The 24,245-nt window shown below is 41.8% G+C and overlaps 1 protein-coding gene across 3 annotated transcripts in view; it reads right to left on the reverse strand.

Annotated features, from left to right (window-relative positions):
* Positions 1-2,947: 2,947 nt before the first annotated feature.
* SUCLG2 (succinate-CoA ligase GDP-forming subunit beta) overlaps positions 2,948-24,245 on the reverse strand; it is a 255,788-nt gene continuing 234,490 nt past the window's right edge. For 2 of the 3 annotated variants that reach the window (XM_082412336.1, XM_082412338.1), the window contains one exon: positions 2,948-4,044. In XM_082412336.1, coding sequence (XP_082268462.1) covers positions 3,929-4,044 — 116 coding nt within the window. In that variant the 3' untranslated portion in view covers positions 2,948-3,928. Of the gene's footprint in view, positions 4,045-4,066; positions 5,090-24,245 lie in introns of those variants that run through there. The other variant, XM_082412337.1, reaches the window with a different exon arrangement.

The raw sequence follows: 24,245 nt of genomic DNA on the forward strand, positions 1-24,245 counted from the left end.
CTCCAGATCTAGAAGGATATGGAAGAACACAGCCTTTCTTGCTCTTCCTCACACTGTTTTTTTTTTAACCACTATTATATGATTTTTCATTTATTTTAATTATTTGAATATATATTGTATCCTGCAAATAATCAGATTTTTAAATATTTAATTTAGAAATGTCAAAACATAATTTTTCCTCTCATTTTATTAAAACCTTGAATAAAAGTAAAATAATTCTTTAGAATGATAATCTTTTTTCTTGCCGAAAGCAAACTGAGAGGGATGGACATTGCATATAAACTGTAAAATAACTAACTAAAAGGGATTCACAGATCCAGTCAGGTCATTTAAAATTTCCTGGCTAGAGCCTGTGCTCCGCAACAAGAGAGGCTGCGATAGTGAGAGGCCCGTGCACCGCAATGAAGAGTGGCCCCCGCTCGCCGCAACTAGAGAAAGCCCTCGCACAGAAACGAAGACCCAACACAGCCAAAAATAAATTAAAAAAAAAAAAAATTACCTGGCTATTTTACTAATGCATGAGTTGAATTACAACTTAAATAGAAAATTAAATTGAGCAAAGGGCCTCAACGCCATTACTTATGTGGACATTACCATTCAAGACAAATAAATCAAAGTCAAACATTAAGATGACTCAAGCAGCAACTATTCAAAAATCCTGGTAACCTGTATGCATGTGTAAGAATGGACTCCAAAGAAATGGTAAGAAATTAATAGAATAAAATCATGACATTTCAGAGTTGGAACAGTCCTTACAGAACAATTGGTTCAACATAATTGCTCTATGGTTGATGACTGTGGTTATCATCTCTTATTTTTTCTCTTCCAGAAAACACTGCTTCTTCTTATTGGGTACCCAATTTCCTTATGGAATTACCCCCTCCATTTCTTACTCTCAGCTCTGGTAGTTTGGGTGAGGGTGGTCTCGTTCCCAGGCCAACAAGTGGGTCTTTAACCCAGCCTGGACTCGTCAGAGCCCTGTAAACTCCTGGCCAGAGGACTGGTTCGGGGATAGGTTCCTGACCTAAAACTGATCATCTCAATTCTGGAATGTGTCTTAGAATTACCAGGAGACAACCAACCTCTCCCTCCTCTCTTCTCTCCTTCCTTCCTCCCTTCCTTCCCTCCCTCCCTCCCCTCTTTCCTTCTTTCCTCCCTTCCTTCCTTCCCTCCCTCCTTCCTTCCTCCTTCCCTCCCTTCTCTCTCTCCCCCTCTCCTTCTCCCTCCCACCCTCCCTTTCTTCCATCTTTACTCTTTCTTGCCCCCTGTCCCACTCCTTCTCCCTTAGGGATGCTAAGCTTGAGAATATGTACCTGGGATGGCCAGCAGCCATTTTGCCACCTTGTGGAAATGGGCTGCCTGAGAATGAAACCAACACAGAGACAAGCTGCTATAGATGCAGAGTTCATGCTCTGAGGCTCTGAGTTTCCAGATCTAGCCTTAACTGTAACCAAAAACATCTGCCTTTTGTAATTACAAGAACAAATTGTAATTACATAATTACTATTTCTTTTTTTTTAAAGAAAGCTTTTTTCTTAAGCTTGAGTTGGTTTTGTGCCACTACAAAAGAATCTATACAAATATGAGAGATTATTCAACCCAAAGAAGTGAATGTTGGTAAGTGAAAGGGTCAGGACTTTAATCTCCTCTAGATCTGATGCTGGTTCTAGGAGATTGACATGGTAGACTAGCAAATCCATTAAAATCTTACGTGCAAAGCAGTTCGGGTAAAAAAGTGTGTACTACTTTTCAAGCTTCTTGGATACTGAGTACCGTGTTTAGACTGTCACCTCCTTTCATGGATATTCTTGCTTAGGATAGGGCCAAGTTTAACAAATACTAATCAAATTTAAAGGAAATTATTTTTCACCCTTACATATAGTACAGCTGAGACAAAGACTCGAAGGGGACGCCAGAAGGTCAGAAATGTAGGGCACCCTGGAGGAGGTAATGTATGGACTTCAAATCCACAACCAACACCAACTGCCCCCACTTCTACTCTGTACTCAGTATAGCTGTGGCCACACACACACCAGAAATTCATTCCATAAAAATTTATGGAAGCTATACTGTGCTGAGCAACAGGGATACTATGCAAGCAACATAAACTCAATACTTTGAGCTTCCAAGAAAATAAAGCTTCCCACTTATTTGAAAATAAAGGGCTATTTGCTTGTTATTAACCTTGTTATAAAATAATCACATGAACGATTTAATTTCTTTATCCCCTCCTCCAAACTGTATTGATTAGAAACATCAATATGTACAGCCATGTGAACACAAGCTTTTACAAAGGGCAAAAGAGTCAAATATGTAGTTTTTGTCTAAATGACAGAGTATACATTATTTCTTTTACAATACTAACTAGTTTATCTATCAAAAACCAAAACACACTTAAAAAGACACTTAATATTTTTCATGCATTGCATAACAATTAAGAAATGACACAAGATTGATCTATCAAATGAGCTCTTTCTCCATGGCAAATATGGATCTATAAAATAATGACTTTTTAACTTTTGTCCAGATATGAAATTTATGAGAACAATGTAAAAACTGGTAAAAAAAAAAAAAAACCCAACAAAAAGGTTTGGTCTGTGACACATTTGTACATTGAGAGGAAAACTGTTAATGTTGGCACCTGAGCCTCACATATGGGAGGAGGTTATGTCTGTATATTTCCTTATGCAAACTGAGGTCACATTTTAACCTGTTAGACATCTGTGGCACTTACCTGGGCTTCTGGTGTGTATATAATGTTCATTCTTTCATTAAATAATCTCTTAGCAGATACGGCTGCTGATAAAGTTGAGTAGAACTGGAATAATCCTGGGACAACCCAAATTTTCTAACTTTGGAGATATGCCTAAGACACTAAGGCTAGTGTCCTGGTAAAAGAAAAAAATTGTTTGAGGAATAAAATTGATTAAAATAAGAAACACAGATATCAGAGTTTACAAAACAGAGGATTTTATTTGAATTTCTGTACAGATAAAAATTTACCAAAATTTAAACAAAAACCTAAATCACATTCTTTCCCACCATAAAAATGGACACTGCAAAAAAGTCACATTCTCCCAATTACATTTTCCCAGGTGGTAGATTCTGAGGGAAAATGGGAGGGGAGAGAAGACAGTGACACTCACAGCATAATTTAATTTTCAGTGTTGTCTCATCTTGAAATGACAGTCAGAGATTTCCAGAAGAATCAACCTTCTTCAGTTTTGATATTAAAAGAGAAACTTCTACTTCAAAATCACAAATAAGGCTTCTGGCTTTATTTTTAGTGTGAGGTAAACAGTATATTCAATATTAAGGCAAATGGTAGGATACATGTATGGGGTATTGACTGCAGATCTTTCATTGTAAAATATATTTTGTAATATTTATGGATTTTCTAAACATGTTGGAGTTGGAAATTGTAAAAACTGTTGCAGTTTATAACACCTATTTGTTTCAATGTCTTAGCTGCACCTTTTGGTGGTAAAACTGTTAAATGTAATCTTATCTGAGTTTTTTTTTACAGCCTGTGATATTTTTATTTTTTTATTTTTTTTTATTACACAGGACGAAATGTGCACCAAAATTGTTGTAAATGAACCAGGGCCTGATCTCACATGCACACTGGTTGGCCACATAGACTGCTCCCCAAAGTTGGCAAAATAATGCCTACCGAGCTAGCTCACCATGACAGAGAAGTATTAGAAGGCAGGGCATTAATTTAATGAAGACTATAAGGGAAATCAGATTATTTAGGCTGTCTAGATATTCAAGAAAATACAGATTGGAGTTTCTTATACAGCGATTCTTGCTCCTCCCTTCCCCGTTTTTTCCCCAGTGGGATAACCATTTTCTTCACAGTGATGAGAGAACCATCACTTTTTATGGGTAAATGCACTTCTTCTTCCAAGGGATCAGGACAAAGACATCACTTCTCAGCCACGCTGGCCACAGCTTTCTTGGCTGCATCCTCCAGGTCGACGGCCGAAGTAATGGGGAGTCCACTGTTACTGAGAATGTTCTGGGCCTCATGCACATTGGTTCCTGGAAGGGGGTGGGGGGATGGTGTACAGTCACTGAGATGGAACTGGAGGTGGTGCCCCAGGACGTTTCGTACAATCTGAAATCATGGGATGCCCGAGTCTCCTAATACCATTTAATTACAACTCAGTTCAGCTTTTTATGATCCAGATCTGGCTATTTAGATACATCCAGATGACAAATTTATTTTTTTCCTCTTTTCACCTCAAATGTCTGGCATTAAAAAAGATACTGCCTATATTTTCTCTGGCATTAAAAAAATGGAAATATGAGGTTCTTAGAAGACTGTGAACAAAGAAAGATTAAAAACACCTTGTTCAACTAGTTTGAAAGAGGAAAATATTCTGAAATGGATTTATCCTTTGATTGAATAGTCTGAATACGGAATCTAAAGAAAAAGTTATGCACAAAAAATGAGCAAGAGAATGGTAAATCAAGGCGTTGGGATGGTATGGAGTACTGGCAGTAATACATGAGGATGCTCAGGACTAATCTATCTGTGGCTTTTCACCAGGAACTAAATTAAATTCAGGTTCTAATCAATGTCATTGACAAGAAAGATGATGTGACAAGATCTGTATCAAGTGATGGTCCAGCTAGAAAAAAAGATGAAAGATAGGACTTGCAAGAGGCTAATGGACATTTTTTACTGATAGAAGTTGAAATTTCTGCTGATAATCCACACTCAAGTGGACTTAATGTGGTTTTGGCCCGTTCCAGAAGTCTTTTGTCTTAATGATCTCTTGAAACGAAGGGTCTGAGTTGTGACCTAATCTGAGATCTGAAGTTCAGAGAATCTGCCCACCTAAGGCCATGAATCCACTGCTTGGAGACAATGACAGTATTCAATGTGTCCATTTATGCTTCTTCCCCACTCTATATAAGTTCAGATGCCATGAAAATGAACATCGTAGCCTCTGATGATGTCTCTTGGCCATTCCTTGTGGATCTGTAGCGTTTGCGGGCCAAGCTACCCTACCCAAATGTGTTCTTCGATGACTATTTAACATGCGAAATGCTTTTCTCTTCTTTCAGTGTGAACAAGCCCCTGGGAGAAATGTGATAAAATTTAAGTGTCTTAAAGAAACATCTCATCTTACATCATCTCCCGTGCTTTCATCTAGTTAGCAAGACAGAGCCTATTTATAAACAAAGACCTTGAAATATAGGCCTTGGAGGACCTCAGAGTATAAATTAAAAGGAGGTGCTCGGTCAGCATGTTTCATACAAAAAGGCCGAGGCCAAGTTAAGGAGGAGCAGATGAGCTGGGAAGGTGGTGCAGTGTCGATTTTCCCGGGACCCTGGGTCCACCAGAGCCATGGGGAAGGGGACACTGGGCACTGTGTCTTCGGGTCAAGGCTGACTCACTGCAACTTTACACAGGAATCTGACCAATGGCCTCTAGGGCAAGCAAGAACTTGCTCTAGGGCAAGCAAGAAAGGTAGGGAAGTTGTTACCTAAAATTCCCAGCCACCCATCCTGGCTGGGCACTTTATTAGTTGCAAAATTTTGGGTAAATCATTTAACTCCTTTGCGCCTCAACTTCTTTACCTCCAGACATAACATTGTGATCATCTTCCTCATGACTAATACTGATTAAACACTTGCATACCAGTGCAATGCTAATCTTGCATACCAGATATAATGCTAAGTGACTTACATGGGGCATATGAAAATTTTACAATGACTATGAATAAATCCCATTGTCCCTGTTTCACAGATGAGATAACTGAGGCACAGAGAGGTTCACAGGGGAACTTCATAGTCACACAGGTTGCAAGAGGCAGACATGGTACTTGAATCCTGCTCTCTTTAATTATGTTCTAACAACATGCTGGTCTGTTTCCCTGTCTTTAAAATGAGGTAATAATGCTGGTAGCACAGGTTGCCATGAGAAGCAAATGAAATAATACATGTGAAAGCATTTTGTAAAAGGCGAAGTCTCTGTGGCAGTCATGGCTGGCTGTCTTCCAAAGATCCATGCTCCTCTGCTACGGGGGGAGAGAGCTACTGCTGGGAAGCGGCTGCCCAAACAGGAACTGCATTTCCCGGGTCCCCTCGCAGGCGGGAGGCTCATGTGACTGAGTTCTGGCCAATACACTGTGAGCAGAAATGAAAAACACGCCCATAACATCTCCATTGGTACTCTCTATATTCTCTCTCTCTTGGTTTTCCTTGTCTGTCTTCTGGAATGCTGTCAGCTAAGACAATCTTGGAAGACACTTTTTTCAGATGACAATGACTCCCTCAGCCCGGAAGCTTGAGTAACCCTGTAGAGCAGAGCACCTGGCTCACTCACCCTCTCCGACTTTATATGAGTGAGAAAGAAACTTCTAGTATGTTGCCTCTGACATTTCAGCACATACCTGTTGTTACGGGAGTGAGCATTACTTTAACTAACAGACTACTTTGTAAGGGTGGGAGGCAGCTTCTAAAATGACTCTTAAATGATTGATCCCGACTTCTTGGTGCTCACGCCCCTTGAGTGTGGGCTGGAGCCAGGACCTGCCTCTAATGAACAAGAATATAGCAAAAGTAATGGAAGGTCACTTCTGAGACAAAGTCCACTTTCTGTGTGTTCACTCTGACGAAGCCAACTTCCACGCTGTGGGCGATGGGCTGCCCTATGGAGAAGCTCACGAGGCAAGGAACTCAGGGCAGCCTCCAGCCAAAAGCCAAGGAGGAACGGAGGCCTTCATTCCAACAACCCAAGAGGAGCTGCATCCTGTCAACAACCATGTGACTGTGCCTGGAGGCGACCCTCCCCAAGGCAGGCTGAGACAGGACCCCAGGCTGCAACAATGTGATTGTACTTGTGACAGACCTTGAGCCAGAGGACCCAGCTAAGCCAGCCCTGGATTCTCCACCACAGAAACTTCGAGATGATCCATGTTCCTTAGGTTAATCAGCTAAATTTCGGGGCAATTTGCTTCACACTGGTACTTAACTTAATGCAGATGTAAAGATTTATTATTTCATTAAGAACAACCTCAGTGTGCATTTTGATTCATTTGGTAAAGTTTCAGCCAAGGTCCCAGAGGTTGAAAAGTAGGACAGAGGATCACACTGTGGGAGGTGTTGGGTACCAAGCTAAGGGATTCCAACATTAACCTGTAGGCAGTGCTTTCATGGAGTAGTGACGCAGCGTGAATCAAAGTCCTGACAGACACAGAATTGAATCAGTCTTTGCACCAGGAGGTCAGTGCAAGTTAAGTATGGAAATGTTTATCTCCTTCAACAGAGACATGGACCAGCACTCACTCTCCACCTGGCCTCCAACCTGCCAGGGAAGAAATCTATGCTAAGATACAGAAGGCTCTTCTCCCTCTTCCTTCCTCAATACACAGCTCCCAAGATCCCCATGCATCACCCCAAGAGGCAGTCTCATCTGCCTGAACACTCCTCACCTTCTAATCTACCTTTCCTCCATGTGATTCCTCCTGTGGGTACAAGTCTCACCCACGCCTGCCAAGCTCTGTCTAACTGGACTGAATTAGCTGTGCTAGTAGTAGCCATAATAATAATAAAAGCAATAATAGCAGCTATCACTTAGCATGGGTCACACATTGTTCTGGGGTTCTAAGTACACTAACTCCTTTGTTCCTCAGTAGCAACCCTGAGATAGCTTCTATTATTATCTTCCTTTTGCAGAGGAGAGGACTGAGGCACAAATAAGTTAAAGGCTAGTCTAGCGAGCATGGCTAGTCATAGTTAGGAAGCAGTGCAATGAGCATTCAACAATGCTTGAAACATCCACGCTATACTTGAATAAGTCCTTCTTATGATTTTGTAAATATGTCATCATCATCATCATAACAACAATAAAAAAAATCTCTGATTTACAAAGTCCTCCCACATTACTTTATTTGACCCTTACAAGGACTCTGTGAGATCTATGTTTCTAAATGAACTTGTGAGTTTGGTGTTTATAAATCAGTTCTTTTTTTTTTTTTTTTTAAGCCAAGAGCACTGAGGCCTAGTGACTGATTGGCAGGATTTGGTTTCAAAATCCTTCGCTCTTCAGACTCTATTTTGATTTCCTGGTGACTCCTGTTTGACATTTAAAACACACAGCACTTTCCCATGCATGAGATCATCTGAACCTCAACGAGGCTATAAGTTATTTAAGAACAAGGATCACATACAACTAGGATGTCTCCTCTTTCCAATCTCCCCTTCTGGCTAAACCTTCCATCCCCACTGTCCCCTGTTCTATGAGGGGCCACGGGGTATTCTCTGTCCCAAGGCGGACCTCGATTGTTCCCAAGACACTGACTGCACCTGACCCAAGGGTGGTCCAAACACATACCACGGTCATTAGCTTGTCCAATTAGATTCGCTCTCCAGAGAATCTCAAAGAGTAGTTTCCATGAAATAGAAAGTCGTAGCATGAAAAGGACTTACCAGTCACAAGTAAGCAGATAAGAGAAAGTCTGTGCAAATACTCAGAGGGTGAATAAGTCAAGTGAAGAGACAAGTGCTGGAATGATGTTCCTGAGGTCTGCCTCCAAGTCAGACCCTCCTCCTCCTGAGGGCCAACTTTATTATGGTTCCTGCCCACTGAAAGAACTGTTTGTTCATGGTTAGCTGAGTTCCTTTCCATGTGTATGGCTGAAATAAGCTCCTGATCACTTTTTGGGGGGAGGGATAAATGGATTGATATAACCAACTAGCCAGTTCCTTAATTAATCCCCTCTTCAGCACCCAACTTAGCACCAGATATTCCCAAGGGGGAAAATGACTGACAAAGAAATCTGTGAACCTACAGACAAGCTGGGGCTTTGGCCTGCTGCGCCCTCCAACCGGAGCTCTGTTGCCCCCTCTGCTGGGCAGACACCATATGCCCATGAGCTACCTGTTTAAATGACATTTCTTTGGGGATGCCTTCTTGTCACCACATCCCAACCCCCAATCCAGAGTAGGGGATTGTAAGATGAGCTTCTAGAATACTTTGTACATCTAAAATCACAGCACTATTTGGACTGCTTATTGATGTTGCTCTGTCCCCGCTAAGCATACGCTTCACGAGGGCTGCCACTTGGTCAGCCTTGCTCACCGCGTACCTCCAGGCTCAGCACAGTATCCCACACACAGGATGTGTCTGTAGATGGACTGAATAACTACAGATGGGCTCATCCGTACAAAGTGTGCTCGAGGCGGCGGCAAGTGTGGGTGAGTCCTCTTCTGATCGCCTTGCTGACCCAACACCCCCAAATAACGCTTTTTCAGGAGGTTGAAATCAAAACCCCAAATGGCCTGAGAGAAAATGAGGAGGGCTGCTCCTGAGCTTTCTCTAAGTTCTCAAGGGCTTCTGTCGCGGCCTCTTTCTCTAAGAAGGTCCATGTACTGAGTGCCCTTGAGGGAGGACTCCAAGCTGCTGTCACTGCCGGCCGCCCAGGCACAAGAGGCTGCTGTGCTCAATGTTAACAACTAGCCAGCGGGGCCGGGTAAGAGAGGGCGGGGCAGCGCCACACAAACACACGGCCCTTCTCTCCCTCCAGCTACTCCTGCAGGGCCATATCAAACTGCCTAATCGCTTCATCATTCCAGGATCCACTAAAGTGAATTTTAATTATACTTGCAGTTACACTTTAATTACAGCCTTAATTATTAAGCACATACTAGGCATGCTCAGAACCAAGCAGTTTTGGAAGAGAACCTCGCCCTGAAATATAAAGCTCGGGCACAGGAGTATGAGGAGGAAGGGGGCACATACAGAGGGGCCTTGGTCAGATGCAAATCTGTGACGTGAGGTGTGGGGGGGGGGGTGTCAGAAACAGAGGCAGGAAAGAGAGAAGCACACACAGACAGAGAACAGATGAGACAGAAGGCATGGCAGAGCCTGAGGCAGGAGAGTCGGAAAGAAAGAAACAGAAAGAGAGGCAGGACAGAGACACAGAGAGACAAGAGAGACAGAGAGGGAGAAAGGGAAAGAGACAAAAAAAAAAAAAAAGAGAGAGAGAGAGAGAGAGAGGCAGAAGGGATGAAAGAGGAGACTAGAGACGGAGACAACTAAGAGAGTGAGAGACAAAGAGTCAAACAGAGAGTGAGGGGAAAACAAGTGAGGTTGCCAAGTCCCTTCTGCAGCAGCCCTACCCTGACCCTGCCAGCATCTCCCTTCCAGCACCCTGACTGGCTTCTCCTCGGCCGGCAGGGCTAGGGACAGGCCAGGCAGAAGCAAAGCCAGGGCAGGCCCTGCTGCCCACGGACCCTGCCTTGGAGAGGAATTACAGGTCGCTTCCTGGTTCCCGTTGAGAGAGCAGCTGGAAGGGGAAGTGGGGATGCACAGAGAAGAGGGTTAGAAAGAAAAACAGCAGTCACTGAAATGAGGTCACTGGAAAAGAAAAGAGGAACAGCGGATTCCTTTTGTTAATGATATTATGTGAGCATTTCAGGTTAGTTTCTTCTTGATTCACCAAGTGGCTGACATCACCCATTCCCTCCCCAGTCTTTATTTCTAAATAGAAACCATCATAGCTGCTTTAAACCGTGACACAGAATCAAGAGTTCCAAACAGACTGTTTATGCCTGTGCACCCAATTACAAAGGAAATTGATCTCTTCCCCACATTTAAATTGCGCTGCTGACATGCTCTAATATTTATTAAACGCTGCATTGCTTTTTAATGAGGCTGCAGGACAACACTTTTAACAACCACCTATACAGTTAACTGATCAACTCATGCTGGTCGAACTTTAGGCATTTCTTAATATCTGCCTGTTGAAAGCCACTCAGCTAAATCGTTACCTACCCACTGCATGCCTTAAGAACAGCAATACATAGAGAGTCAAAGGGGACCGATTTTAAAATGAAATCTTGCTCTATTGGTAGAGGATATTATAAAAAGAATAATAATAATTATTAAAATCTTTAAAAATTCTCCACCTCTTCTGCATGATTTACCACTGACTTCCTGCCACTGGGTGGAGTGAGAGAGCTGTATACAGAGATGCCAGGTTAATTTATCAAAATTCGTTCTTTGCTTTCATTACATGGAGAGAAGACAACAGTAGTGGATACAAATTACAGGGCTTTGTTCAAAAGGTGCAGCCCCTCCCTGCCACTCCAGCCAGCTTTTTATCACAGGGCTGTGAAGAAAACCACTCTCTAGTCAAAGGGTGCAGAAGCTGTCTTTTTAAAAGTATTATATTAATAGGAATTCAGCTTTTTAAAAAAGAATAATAAGTTAGCACTTATTCAGTATATGCTAGGTATAATAAATGTTTTTTGGACAAGTGACTAAAGGGGTTCACAAGTATCCTATCAGTTGAATCTTCACAGCAACCCTAAAGTTGACATCATTTTTATCCCCACTTTACAGATGAGGCGACCGAGGCACTGGGAGGCTTAGGAACTTGCCCAACGTCCCCCAGCAAATCACAGGCTGAACCAGGACTAGAACCCAGGTTTGTCTGACTGTAAAACCACATGACAACCACACAGCCTTGGCCTTTTAGTGCTAGAAGGAATCCCAGGGCTCCTTTAGGATAAGTCTCTTGTTCTCACTAGAGGCAACTGAGTTCATGACATGTGAGATAATTTGCTCAGTCAAACAACCAGTGAACCGTGAGAGATCTGACTCTCCGGCTGGTGCTGTCAGGGCTAGCAAACTATGGCCTGGGGGACAAACCCAGCCTGCTGCCTCTTTTTGTACCACCTGGGAACTAAGAATAGTTTTTACATTTTTTAAACAGTTGGGGAAAAAAATCAGAATAGTATTTTGTGATACATGAAAATTACATGAAATTCAAATTTCAGTGTCCATAAATAAAGTTTCAGTGGAACACAGCCAAAGTGATTCATTTACAGATTGTCGATGGCTGCTTTTGTGCTACAGTGGCAGAGCTGAGGACTTGTGACAGAAACAGCATGGCTCATAAATCCTAAAATATTTCGACCTCTGCTTTGAGTAACTGAGTCCTTTTTTCCCTCCCCCTGGGACAGGAGAGGTCAGTGGAAGCAAAGCAAATTCTATGAAGCAGCAGATTCCTCCTCAAATGTTCACGGTCCCTGTGCCCTTGGTCCTCCTCCATTATTCTTTCAAGTGACAATCAGAGAGAGGTGGTCCATTTTCTTGGTGACACGTAAATTTAGAAAGCTTATCACATCTCTTGTGTCTTGTTATTATACTGTTGGAAATGGAATCATTCATTGAGGATGAGAGGCAAAGCTCCTGCTGCATCAGTGGCCCTCATTCATCTGAGACGATGGGCATCTTACATCTAGCACCTTGCAGGCAGCCAGCGGAGTCCATCCATGTGGAATCACTCGAGTTGTGGACAAGAGCTCAGATAAAAATGACAGGTGACATTTATTGAGCCAGGCATCATTCTAGGTTATTTTAAAACTAATCTGCTCCTGACAATAACCCTGTGAGGCTGCCATATTTTTATTCCCATTTCACAGATGAGGAAGCTGAGATTTAAACTTCGCTCTGTTACCAACTAGCTGAGCAACCTGGGAAAGTTACTGCAGCTGGATGAGTATCTCACTGAAATACCTTGTATCACATTTTATAAAAATTGAAGATAGCATAAGATAGCCTGTGGGGCTGTATCATGCACACCTACTTGCCTCAATGATTTCTTCTCCCTTGGTAAGAAAAAACCGAATGCCCAGGGTGTGAATGTGACAGGCATTCCTACGATGACAGCAGGCGGTGGCAGGAAGCGGAATGCCAGGTTTTTTACCACGTTTCCATGAATGGTGTGTATGCGCTTATGATCACGCAAGCAGGTCTAGGATCAAGTCTGACATATAATTATTGAGGGCTTATGACAGGTACCTATGCTCTTGCTTTCAACTATATGAACTCTCAAAAAAGTAACACAGATATTAATGCAAACCAAAGGTACAGGAGCCTTAATGTTAAACTAAAATGGGAGGAACCCTCTGGCAAGTAGGACACTTTACGGTTCTGCACCTGCTGGGATAGGACTGTTCTTATAAAGAAGGAGTGTTCCTACATACGCCCTTATCTATCTGCATGTGGACTACCCTTTCACGCCTTCCTTGAGTCTACCTCATGGCTTTCAATCCATGTATTGATATATTCTAATTTAAGGTGATTGCAGGAATTTTCACAGGTAATTTCGGTGGTGTGAGACTTCTGTCTGAAACGCTGGCTTTGGAACTCCACTGCTGCCTAAGAAGTGACGTGACTGTATCACTGCACAGGCTCTGAATGTATCTGGGGGAAATATTTTCCTGAGTAGACGTCATTGCTAATATTTTCCTGAGAAGAAGTTAGATTCGGAGAGCTTAATATTGCCTGTCAAATGCTTTGTTGGCTCCTAACGACGTCTTTCAGAGCTGAGGATGGAGGGAGATTTAGACACTGGTACCATGGGAAGTTTCCAGAGTTCTAGATCTTGATGTTGGTCTCTTCTCTACACCAGGCAACAAACTATGTCCCACTGTTTGCTTTCGTAAAATAAGATTTACTGTGGCACCACCATGCCCACTCCTTTCTGTACTGTCTACGCTGCTTTGGCACCATGATGGCAGAGCTGAGTTATTGCGACAGGGAATACATGGCTCACAAAGCCTAAAATCTGGCCGTTTACAGAAAAAGTCTGCATACCTTTCTGCTACACCATCCAAGTTTGTGGCCCTGTGGCCCAGCCTCATTTGGTGCTTCTCCAGCTTGAAGCTCCCACTTCCTACTTCTGATGCAGGGGCAGCTGTATTTCTAGGGAAGGAAGTCCCACCTATGCTCTCTTTGAATCAACAATGGCCACTAGCTGGCTCAAGGGCCCTCACTCTCCTTACCCACACCAGTAACGATCAGAGAACTCTTTTCTGCTGAGCTGGGATATAGTCTCAGAATCTTTCTTGGCAAAGACCGCAGGCAGCCACTGCTAATAAAGAGAAGGTGGCATGAGATGAAAGCTATCTGTCTTCCCTGTTCTAAAACATTCCACGAGAAAGTTAGTCTCTCTGCTTAGGTAACTCTGCCTCCAGACAGCCTCAAGGTGGCGCTCTCTGGGAGAGGCTTATTTCACCTGTCACCTGTAAAACAGCACAGACTGAATCTGCTTCAGTCTTTTCCCTGATAGCAATGTCTCTCTCTCTCTCTCTCTCATTGATGGCTGATCAAATATGACTTTCAAGGGTTACATAAGGAACCTGAGGCATGAAGAAATGAACTGAGTGGTCACAGAGAAAATACTCAGGGAGCAGAGGGTGGTACTGTGAGGTCATAAGCAGGACGCGGGATATGCCCGTCCCCACACCTGCCATGTGCCTTGTTCAAGTGCTCCACCCCCAGCTTCTGCTCAGGAAATCAACTTTGGGCTCTTGTGTTTGAAGAGATGTCCATCACCTAGACTGGGGTGGGCACCTGACCAAAAGGCAGCCCACTCCTAAGGAGACTAACGACCTGTAATGTACGTGAGGGGGCATCTCCTTCCGTGCGGAGGGGCAGTCATTGGCATAATATGCCTTGTCTCTTCTTTGATGCTCACTGGCTCCACGGTGGCAGTGGAGAGACTTATCTGGCTGAAATGTGTGAAAGGAGAAAGTTGGCATGTGCAGCCCAGCCCCTTCCTCTGCCTTTCCTTTTGACATGCTGCTCACAGTGAGCCCAGGTCATCCTCTGCCCCGGGGCGGGAGACCTGCCCAAGGCCAGCAGTGGCCATGAATGGCTGTGGAGAGCCGCCTGATTCTGGGGTTCAGAGTAAGAAAGCTCACTGTTAGCATATAGTAAGGTACCTCCTTCAACTTCTTTGTTAGAAATGAAGGTGTTATTTTGGTTTCCTCAGTCTTTTTTCCTATTTCTCACCAGGATCAGAACCCAGATGGGGAAGAATCTGTTGGGTCCCCTCAAAGACCCTAACAACATGGCCTAGTTGGATGGGCTGTAGACAACAGGAGGGATGGTTATTAATAAGCTTAAAAGATGGATGACCTGTGCGATCTACACTTCTAGGGAACACAGAGGGAGCAGGCTGGCCTTAGTGAGAGGCTGAGGGGGTAGAGGCACCAAGAAAGAACAAGAGGGAGTGAGAAGGTTTGAGTAGGGGGCTTTCCAGGTGCAATTCCATTAAAGCCTTACACTAAACCTCCTTTTTACTAAGGTGGTCGGAGAATGAAGTCATTACATCCATAAAAATAAAACAAAAACAAAACACTGCATAACACAGAGGCCATCTTCCTTAAAGGAGGCCTAGTCCTGTAGTTACACTGACTACTTTCTTCAGGTGCAGTAGGCTTTTTCTTGCGCAAGGCAGCAGATGTCCAACACGATATAAATTTCAGTTAGTCACATGAACTACCTAGGAGTAAAATGAAAACTCAAATTGCCAAATATAGTAGATTCTTTGTCTGGAAACTTAAATATTAGATCTCAAAAAACTTTAACTAGTCTAATACTTTAGATAGGTCCTATGAGACTTGGTCTAAGGTTTAAGTGTGACGAAGTTTAAGCATTCATAAGTGTTTATCGATTTTGAAAATGAGAGGATTTAAGGCTCGATGACAGAACAGGATTGTCTTCAATGTCACTGTCTCCAATGACACAGGGAGAAGATGCTAGTGATTAAAAGGAGGAGAGGAGATAGATGTCAATGTGAAGTGTAATTGGTCCCAGTAAATAAGCACCCACAGGGGACAGTGAAGGAGGGAGGAGATGAAGAGAGGTGAGTGGACACTGGCAAGGCAGAAAGGCCGGTGAGGAACGAGGTGTGTAGAAAATGGGGAGAGTGGGAACAGAGGAAAAATGAGAATCAAACAGAGAGAGGAGAAGAGACGTGCCCTGACAGAGAATGTCAGAACCCTCCTCCAGGAGCCACGTTCCCAATGACAGCCGCACCAGAACTGAAACATGGACAGAAGGGAAGATGTGCTTGGCGAGGCTGGGGTGCAGGTGGGGACCAGGTCCATCTCATCTTGCAGGGAGCAGGAACTGAGAAAGGAAGAGAAGATGAAAACTCGGTACAGAGCACAGCTGGAAAATGTGCAAAAAGGCAAAGAGGCCAGGGGTGTTATCAGACACAGAGCCAGACGCCGGCCCTGCTGGGCATCTGCCCTCACTCTGCCCAGGATGGTGCCACCACTCAGCTGGGGGTCCCTTAGTCTCTGCTGACTCAGTGTAAGCAGCAAGCCTAGGGCTCAAACATTCTGAATGAAAACTTTTCCAAGCTAGTCGGTGACAGTCAATCTGCCAAGGGTTACTTTCTGATGGGAGTCAGAAGGATAATCTCCTCTCCGGGTCTCACGCCCTAGCATAACTGAAGCCTTGCTGAATGGACGGCTGCCAAGTAGACAGACACAGCTGAAAGCTCGGTGGCTGTCTCTTAACGCTTGAATGCTCGGGGTTTCTCTTCCCCTCAAGCAGACCAAACCATCACACAGCAGTTTCCCTGTGTCCATGTTAAGGACACTTGATTTGCATTCCTCTGGCTGTGGCTCCAATCTGTCAGTATTTCAGGAAGCAAGTATAAAGAAGTGTCCACGGAGAAGAGGTGCTGGTGCCTTATCAAGAAAGTAAGAGAAATAGAAGACAAAGTTTCTGACTCAGGGATGTTTACGTTCTCAACAACTTCAGAGAGAGTTTAGGGAACATTAGAAAGATTGGAAAGGATAAGGAGGGAGACCACAAGGGATTTCTGTTTCTAAAGACATCTGGCAAAAGAGAAGCAATATGTTTATGTTGCTGAAACAAAATTTTGGTATTGGGTGGAAAAATCAAATTGAGAAGATCTGGCTAAGAGAAACAGGATCCAATCTACAGATTATCTAGACTCATTATTATTTCCTTATGAGCTTAACTTGGAATCATAATGAACACCTGAGAGAAAAGCAAATTCCTCTTCAGGCATACATGAGACATAGAAGTTAGTTGCAGATTGAAGTGGGACAGTAAGAAGGAAAAATGAATTCTAAAAAAGAAAAGTTCTCTTAAGGTTTTGGCAGATTCTGATCCAGAACCATAAAAATGCCCATATGAAATCCAAAGCTTTGGCTAAAACACATTTGCACACTGAATACACCAAGTTGTCAATAAATGCCTGTACATTTCTCAACAGTATCAGGGGTTGGGCTGAATTAACCATCTAGGTAATTTTTGTGCCAAGTATGAATACATTTCAAAAAGGAAAGAAAAACTAAAACTCATTTCATTTTATTTGTTCTTTATTCATTCCAGGAACAACTGTCTACAAAAGCTAAACTCCCCCCACCACCCCCAAAAAGTGTGCTTCTTCAATTTACCCAGGAGTCTTTTGAATAAAAATAATCCTGTGTCTCAGCTGGTAAATTCTATTCTGATAAGGCAAGTAAATACATGTAATTGTAAAGTTACCATTCTCAAAGAGGAGAGTAATCCTTTCCTTATCCACTGGTAAAACAGCTTATAATTATTATACAGCTGATAACAAAGATTTGTCCACAATATCCCACTAAATCAACAAGCCTGATGTGATTGATTAAAACTTCTAACATCAGGACATTTCTAACACACTGTGTGCAGCAACAGAGTCTTTAAAATGTGGGCCACAAATTGGTGAGACTGACGGCAAGGAACTTGGCTCTTCTGAATGGCCACATAACAGCCAAGAGAGGCCACCTGCTTTATTTATAGGAAACAGATGCTGAACTAGTAACAAATCACAGTATTGGGCTTTTGAAATATTTGTTATCTTGGTCATTCAAAATCTCACATTTATTCAGACTATACAGCCATGTGTCAGAGTATCAAAAACTTAGAAAGCAGCTAATAGATATTAGCAATAGTAATTATTTATTATTGTAATTCAGACTCTGGTAAGGTTTTTCTCCCACACTTAGTTTTTACGTGTCACTCAGTTTTTCATAGATGCTGGGTTGGTGGACACCCCTGTCTCTTCTCACCTTTACTAGCTAGACAATAGTGGGTGTTCTGGGAATGTGAACCAATTTTAATATTAATAGAAATAAAGTTAATTTTGAAGTTTATCGGCTAAAACAAAGTATAGTGTCAAGTTAAACACAAACTATCACTAGAATTGTTCAAAATATTCCTGCTTCTTTGTATCACTTTGTCTTTCTCTGTCACCACCGACAATGAAGAGTTTGCTCTGTTTAGAAAAACAGAGGGAACCAAATCATACTCTAAGTTTGGGTAAAATATAACTGAATGCAGAGAGATTTGTGAGAGGAGCAGAATTTATGCTCTGACCCAGAGGAAAGCAAATGAAAAATTTACATTGAGTCTAAGAGAAATTCCTCAGAGGGCCCTGTAGTTAGCAACTTTTTCCCCACTGGAAGCACTAAGAACAAGACTTTCTGTGACAGGACATTTTGGGTTTCGACTGGTTTCTCATTTTAACTGAGCTGTACTGCAGGGGAACAATTTCCAATGCAGTGAGTCCTGAGTGTGGTTTCCTGGGCCCTGGGCCCTTCAAAATGAGGGTGACATCCATTTGTCTGTCATACTTCTCTTTGGATCTTCCCCTGTATTCCCTCATCTCTGCCTCCACACAGGTTCCATCTGATGTTACAGCTTCATCTCAAACAAAGCATGACTAGATCCTAGTGTCATCCTCTCCCAGTCTCTCTATCTAGTTTCCACTTTTGACTTTCCCAAGTCCATCAACTGTGCCATCCTTCTCCTGGTCACAGATTTAAACCATAGCTCCCCACTTTCTCTCATCTCTTTTTCTACCTCTGCTCTTGTTCCTACTCACTTTTACCTCTATGCGGCAAATCTGCTTGGGTTTTAGATTCTACCTAATACTGTAGATTCTGGCTACTAACTTGATTGTCCTACTCAGTTCTTTTCACCCATAACATGTTGCTGCAAAACCGTTACTTTCTACAGGACAGCCTACTGATCTACTCAGGTCCTGGCTTGCAGTCTTTGCCACTGTTATGATCCCAGTACCAACTCCCAAATATGGAACAGATCTGATGACTTGTTTCTGATCCTTTACTAAATTTCCTCCTTCTTCCTTTTTTTCAATGATTCAAATCTTACTTATTTCCATGTTCAACTTGGAAATTCTCCTTTTATAATATTTTGCTGCTAACTCACATCTGTAAATGTACTATAATTACAGTTGTCAATATTGAGTAAGCTTTAAAAAAAGGGTATGCCATATTCAATATCCTGTGATAAACCATAATGGAAAAGAATACGAAGAAGAATATATATACACAGTAGAAATTAACACATTGCAAATCAACTATACTTCAATAAAATAAATTAAAAAATAAAATAAAGGGTATGCTAATAAACGTGGGCTGAGCTACAACAGGCACAACTTACAGGACAGAAATTCAGTCCCTTAGCATAAAGAGCACAGAGGATGGTTTGTATTTAGTTTCCTTTACAGGATCTTTGTGGATAATATGATCTCCAAATTTCTGTATTTTGTTATCTATGATCAGAGCCAAGAGTAGAGTTAGAGCAGAATTCTTCCGTTTTCCCTTGTTTATTATGCAGGACCAATAGAATTTTGGGACAGATCTTATCTTGGTGTGGGGCAGCCGTGTTCCCAGGAATCACACATATGGCTATTAGTGAGTGTCCCTGGTATGACCATGTTGAGCGTGAGAGCCTTGTATCTATCTAAGGTCATTTATCACATTAGATGCAACTTCCACAAGAGAAAGAAAAGAATACCACTGAAGACTCTGGAAATGTGAAAAGCTCTCCTGCTTTTCCTCTATTGATAAAGGTCTTAGGTGCTTATTATAGGATAGCAGCTATTATCGTGAAAGGAGGCGAGTGGCAGAAAAGGTCACCCTACACATTTTTAGGCTAGATAAATTTGGGGCCCAGCATCCTCTTTGAGCTCATCTTCAATTCCCCTTGATAGGGTGGACATTGTAAGGTATCAACATCTCCACAAGCCAGGCTGGTGGTTATCTGGGATACCCCAATGGCTATTGCTACTAAGAGAGAAGCAGATTCTCTTAGGGCAAACACTGGTTAACATTTTATATATATTAGCTTGTATTGTTGATTTTTCTTTTTGTTTTATTTCCCCAGTTATCTAGTAACTGACATCATTTCTTATATTTCTAAGCATCCTCCTTAACGTCTAAAGCTCAATGGCTTACACATAGTATTTATCATATTAATTAATTAAAAAAACACAGGCATATATCTTGGAAATGTTTTAATTTAAATGATACAAATCTAAAAAAAAAAGAAAGAGAGATACAAACCTGACTGTCTAACAGACTTAGACATTTCAAAGCTTCTTCCTAGTAGCTCAGATAGACCTTTGATATAGTCAATACTGATTATTAAGGGAGATGATCTTAGATGTGGTAGTTTGCACATTTAAGCATGTATACCATCCTGCTACATATGGTAAGCATACATTAAATGATGGGGATCATTTATTACTTCTGGAATAATAAGCATAGTGTGAAAATAAGAGAAGTGCTCCTTTTAATCCTTTGGGAAAAATTAAAAGTGAGGTAACTTTCTTTTCTAGGAGTATACTACAAGCTAATATTATAACTAAGGATCCCTGCTGACAACAGAGTTACAGGGAGGATCACTAGACAGAATAACCCCACCATAGCATGTGCTAGTTTCTAGTCATTTCCAAGTGATAGACACTAGTATGATTTGCTTATGGAGACCTGCTCCCCTATCAGAACACAAGAAGAGATGACTTTTACAACCTGAGGCTCACTGGTCACTCTGACCCTGAAAACAGTCTGAGATCAACATTTTAATAAACAGTCTGAGATCAACATTTTAATCAGAGTTATATACCTACATTGATAAACCCATCAACTCCTTGATGAATTTTCTTTACAGTGCAGCCTTACCAATCATTTTCCTTTCACTGAAATGATTTTTAATTGGATCAATTATGTTGCATTTACATTTTTAAGAAATTTTAATTCAATCATATGTTTTAATGTCCATATTAAACTTTGCCAACTGGAGCCCCTCCTATTTTCATTTTTCTTTTGTGATCATTACTTCTATTAAGTCCATATGGTGCACACCTAAGTTTGTGAGGTGGAGAATCTCAGGGAGGCAGAGAGTGAGAGAAGAAAGAGACACAAAGAAAGAAGCAAACAGAGAAAAATGGACTGTAGCTGTTCTGGAGGCTTGACTTCAAAGGAAGACGGGGCTACACAGTAGTGTCAAAATACCCCTAGACTTTATCTTGAGAAGAAGGACTCTAGGGAATAACAGCACCAGCATGGTAATTGGAGAAATCAAGCTGTCCCCAAAATGATACTCCAGAAGTCTATCCAAGGGGCTGCTTGATCACTGTAATCTGAATCAGCTGACGATGTGGACAGGACTTTTGCATAGTTTTCATAGTAAACTGTCTATTTTCACTTCTCTACTATAGTGGTTCTCAGAGTGTGGCTTACACAACCCTGGGGGAAGTCTCTGATGTAAGAACTACTTTTAAAGTAGTACTAGTAGCAGTGGTGGTGGTAGTAGTAATAGTAATAATAATCTGCCCTGATGAAGCAAAAGTAATTGAGGGTAAAACTGTGGGCATGTTACCATGGGATCAAGCAGCATGAATCTGTACTAGTTATTCATGTTATTTTTCACCACCTCACATTCACAAGGAAAAGTTGCCACTTTCGAGTAAGAATGTTCTTAATGAACAGTAAAAAAAAAAAAAAAAAAAAAAATTAATTGTATTAAATCTCAACCCTTGAGTATACATATTTCTAATATTTTGTGTGATCAAATGGGAAGCATACAAAAGGCACTCTGCTGCATACTAAACTATGACGGATGTTCTGAGGCAAAGTATTTGTATAACTGAGTAGTGAGCTAAACCACCCACTTTTCCATGGAAGAGTAAAGAACACACTATGGTTGTTCACTTAGATACATGGCAGACGTTTTCCCAAAAATGAGTGAAGTAAGTCTGCCACTTCAAGGAAAACAGCTTCGCATTCTGTGGATAATAAGAAAAATTTGTATTTTCAAATGAAAATCAGAATTCTGGAAAAGTTGCATCTACCACCTTGACAGCTTCTCAATACTTAGAAGCTTTTCTGATAATAGTGTGATATTAACAGATAAAAATTTTTTGATATTGTATGTTGAAATGTGTTAACCTTTGGAAGATCTGCATAATCCAAAATTTTCCATATGATTAAATCATGCATGTGTAAAATCCACTTACTGTGCAAGACAGACCAATGGATTTCAATATAACAGAGCATAAAAAGTTCACTGACTACAGGCTCTTTGGTGGCACTAATGGTGGACTCTGGGAGGGCTCACACCAAGGAGTACTTCCCAGAATTTCTGCTGTCAGTGTCCTTGTCCCTGTGGTGAGCCACAGCTGCTCCCTCCCTCTACAGGAGACCCTCTAACACTAGCAGCCATGTGGCTGATGGTCTTGGTTCTCTGGCCGGGTGTCGGGCCTGAGCCTCTGAGGTGGGAGAGTCGAGTTCAGGACATTGGTCTACCAGAGACCACCACCCCCCCGGCCCCTTGTAATATCAATCAGCGAGAGCTCTCCCAGAGATCTCTGTCTCAACGCTAAGACCCAGATCCACTCAACAACGACCAGCAAGCTCCAGTGCTGGACACCTGATACCAAACAACTAGCAAGACAGGAACACAATGCCACCCATTAGCAGAGAGGCTGCCTAAAAACATAATAAGTTCACAGACACCCCAAAACACACCACCAGACGTAGTCCTGCCCACCACAAAGACAAGATCCAACCTAATCCACCAGAACTCAGGCACCAATCCCCTCCACCAGGAGGCCTACACAACCCACTGAACAGACCTTACCCACTGGGGGCAGACACCAAAAACAACAGGAACTACGAACCTGCAGCCTGTGAAAAAGAGACCCCAAACACAGCAAGTTAAGCAAAATGAGAAGACAGAGAAAAACGCAGCAGATGAAGGAGCAAGGTAAAAACCCACCAGACCAAACAAATGAAGAGGAAATAGGTAGTCTACCTGAAAAAGAATTCAGAGTAATGATAGTAAACATGATCCAAAATCTTGGAAATAGAATGGAGAAAATACAAGAAACGTTTAACAAGGAGCTAGAAGAACTAAAGAGCAAACAAACAATGATGAACAACACAATAAATGAAATTTAAAATTCTCTAGAAGGAATCAATAGCAGAATACTGAGGCAGAAGAACGGATAAGTGACCTGGAAGATAAAACAGCGGAAATAACTACTGCAGAGCAGAATAAAGGAAAAAGAATGAAAAGAATTGAGGACAGTCTCAGAGACCTCTGGGACAACATTAAACGCACCAAAGTTCGAATTATAGGGGTCCCAGAAGAAGAAGAGAAAAAGAAAGGGTCTGATAAAATATTTGAAGAGATTATAGTTGAAAATTTCCCTAATATGGGAAAGGAAATAATCAATCAACTCCAGGAAGCACAGAGAGTCCGAAACAGGATAAATCCAAGGAGAAACACGCCAAGACACATATTAACCAAAATATCAAAAACTAAATACAGAGAAAAAATATTAAAAGCAGCAAGGGAAAAGCAACAAATAACATACAAGGGAATCTCCAAAAGGGTAACAGCTGATCTTTCAGCAGAAACTCTGCAAGCCAGAAGAGAGTGGCAGGACATATTTAAAGTGATGAAAGGGAAAAACCTACAACCAAGATTACTCTACCCAACAAGGATCTCATTCTGATTCGATGCAGAAATTAAAACCTTTACAGAGAAGCAAAAGCTAAGAATTCAGCACCACCAAACAAGCTTTACAACAAATGCTAAAGGAACTTCTCTAGGCAGGAAACACAAGAGAAGGAAAAGACCTACAATAACAAACCCAAAACAACTAAGAAAATGGTAATAGGAACATATATATCAATAACCACCTTAAACGTAAATGGATTAAATGCTCCAATCAAAAGACATAGACTGGCTGAATGGATACAAAAACAAGACCCATATATATGCTGTCTACAAGAGACCCACTTCAGACCTAGGGACACACAGAGACTGAAAGTGAAGGGATGGAAAAAAGATATTCCATGCAAATGGAAATCAAAAGAAAGCTGGAATAGCAATTCTCATATCAGACAAAATAGACTTTAAAATAAAGACTATTACAAGAGACAAAGAAGGACACTACATAATGATCAAGTGATCAATCCAAGAAGAAGGTATAACAATTGTAAATATGTATGCACCCAACATATGAGCACCTCAATACATGAGGCAAATGCTAACAGCCATAAAAGGAGAAACTGAGAGTAACACAATCATAGTAGGGGACTTTAAC

This window comes from Balaenoptera physalus (assembly GCF_965194825.1).
Source record: "Balaenoptera physalus genome assembly, chromosome: 11".
Lineage (NCBI taxonomy): Eukaryota > Metazoa > Chordata > Mammalia > Artiodactyla > Balaenopteridae > Balaenoptera > Balaenoptera physalus.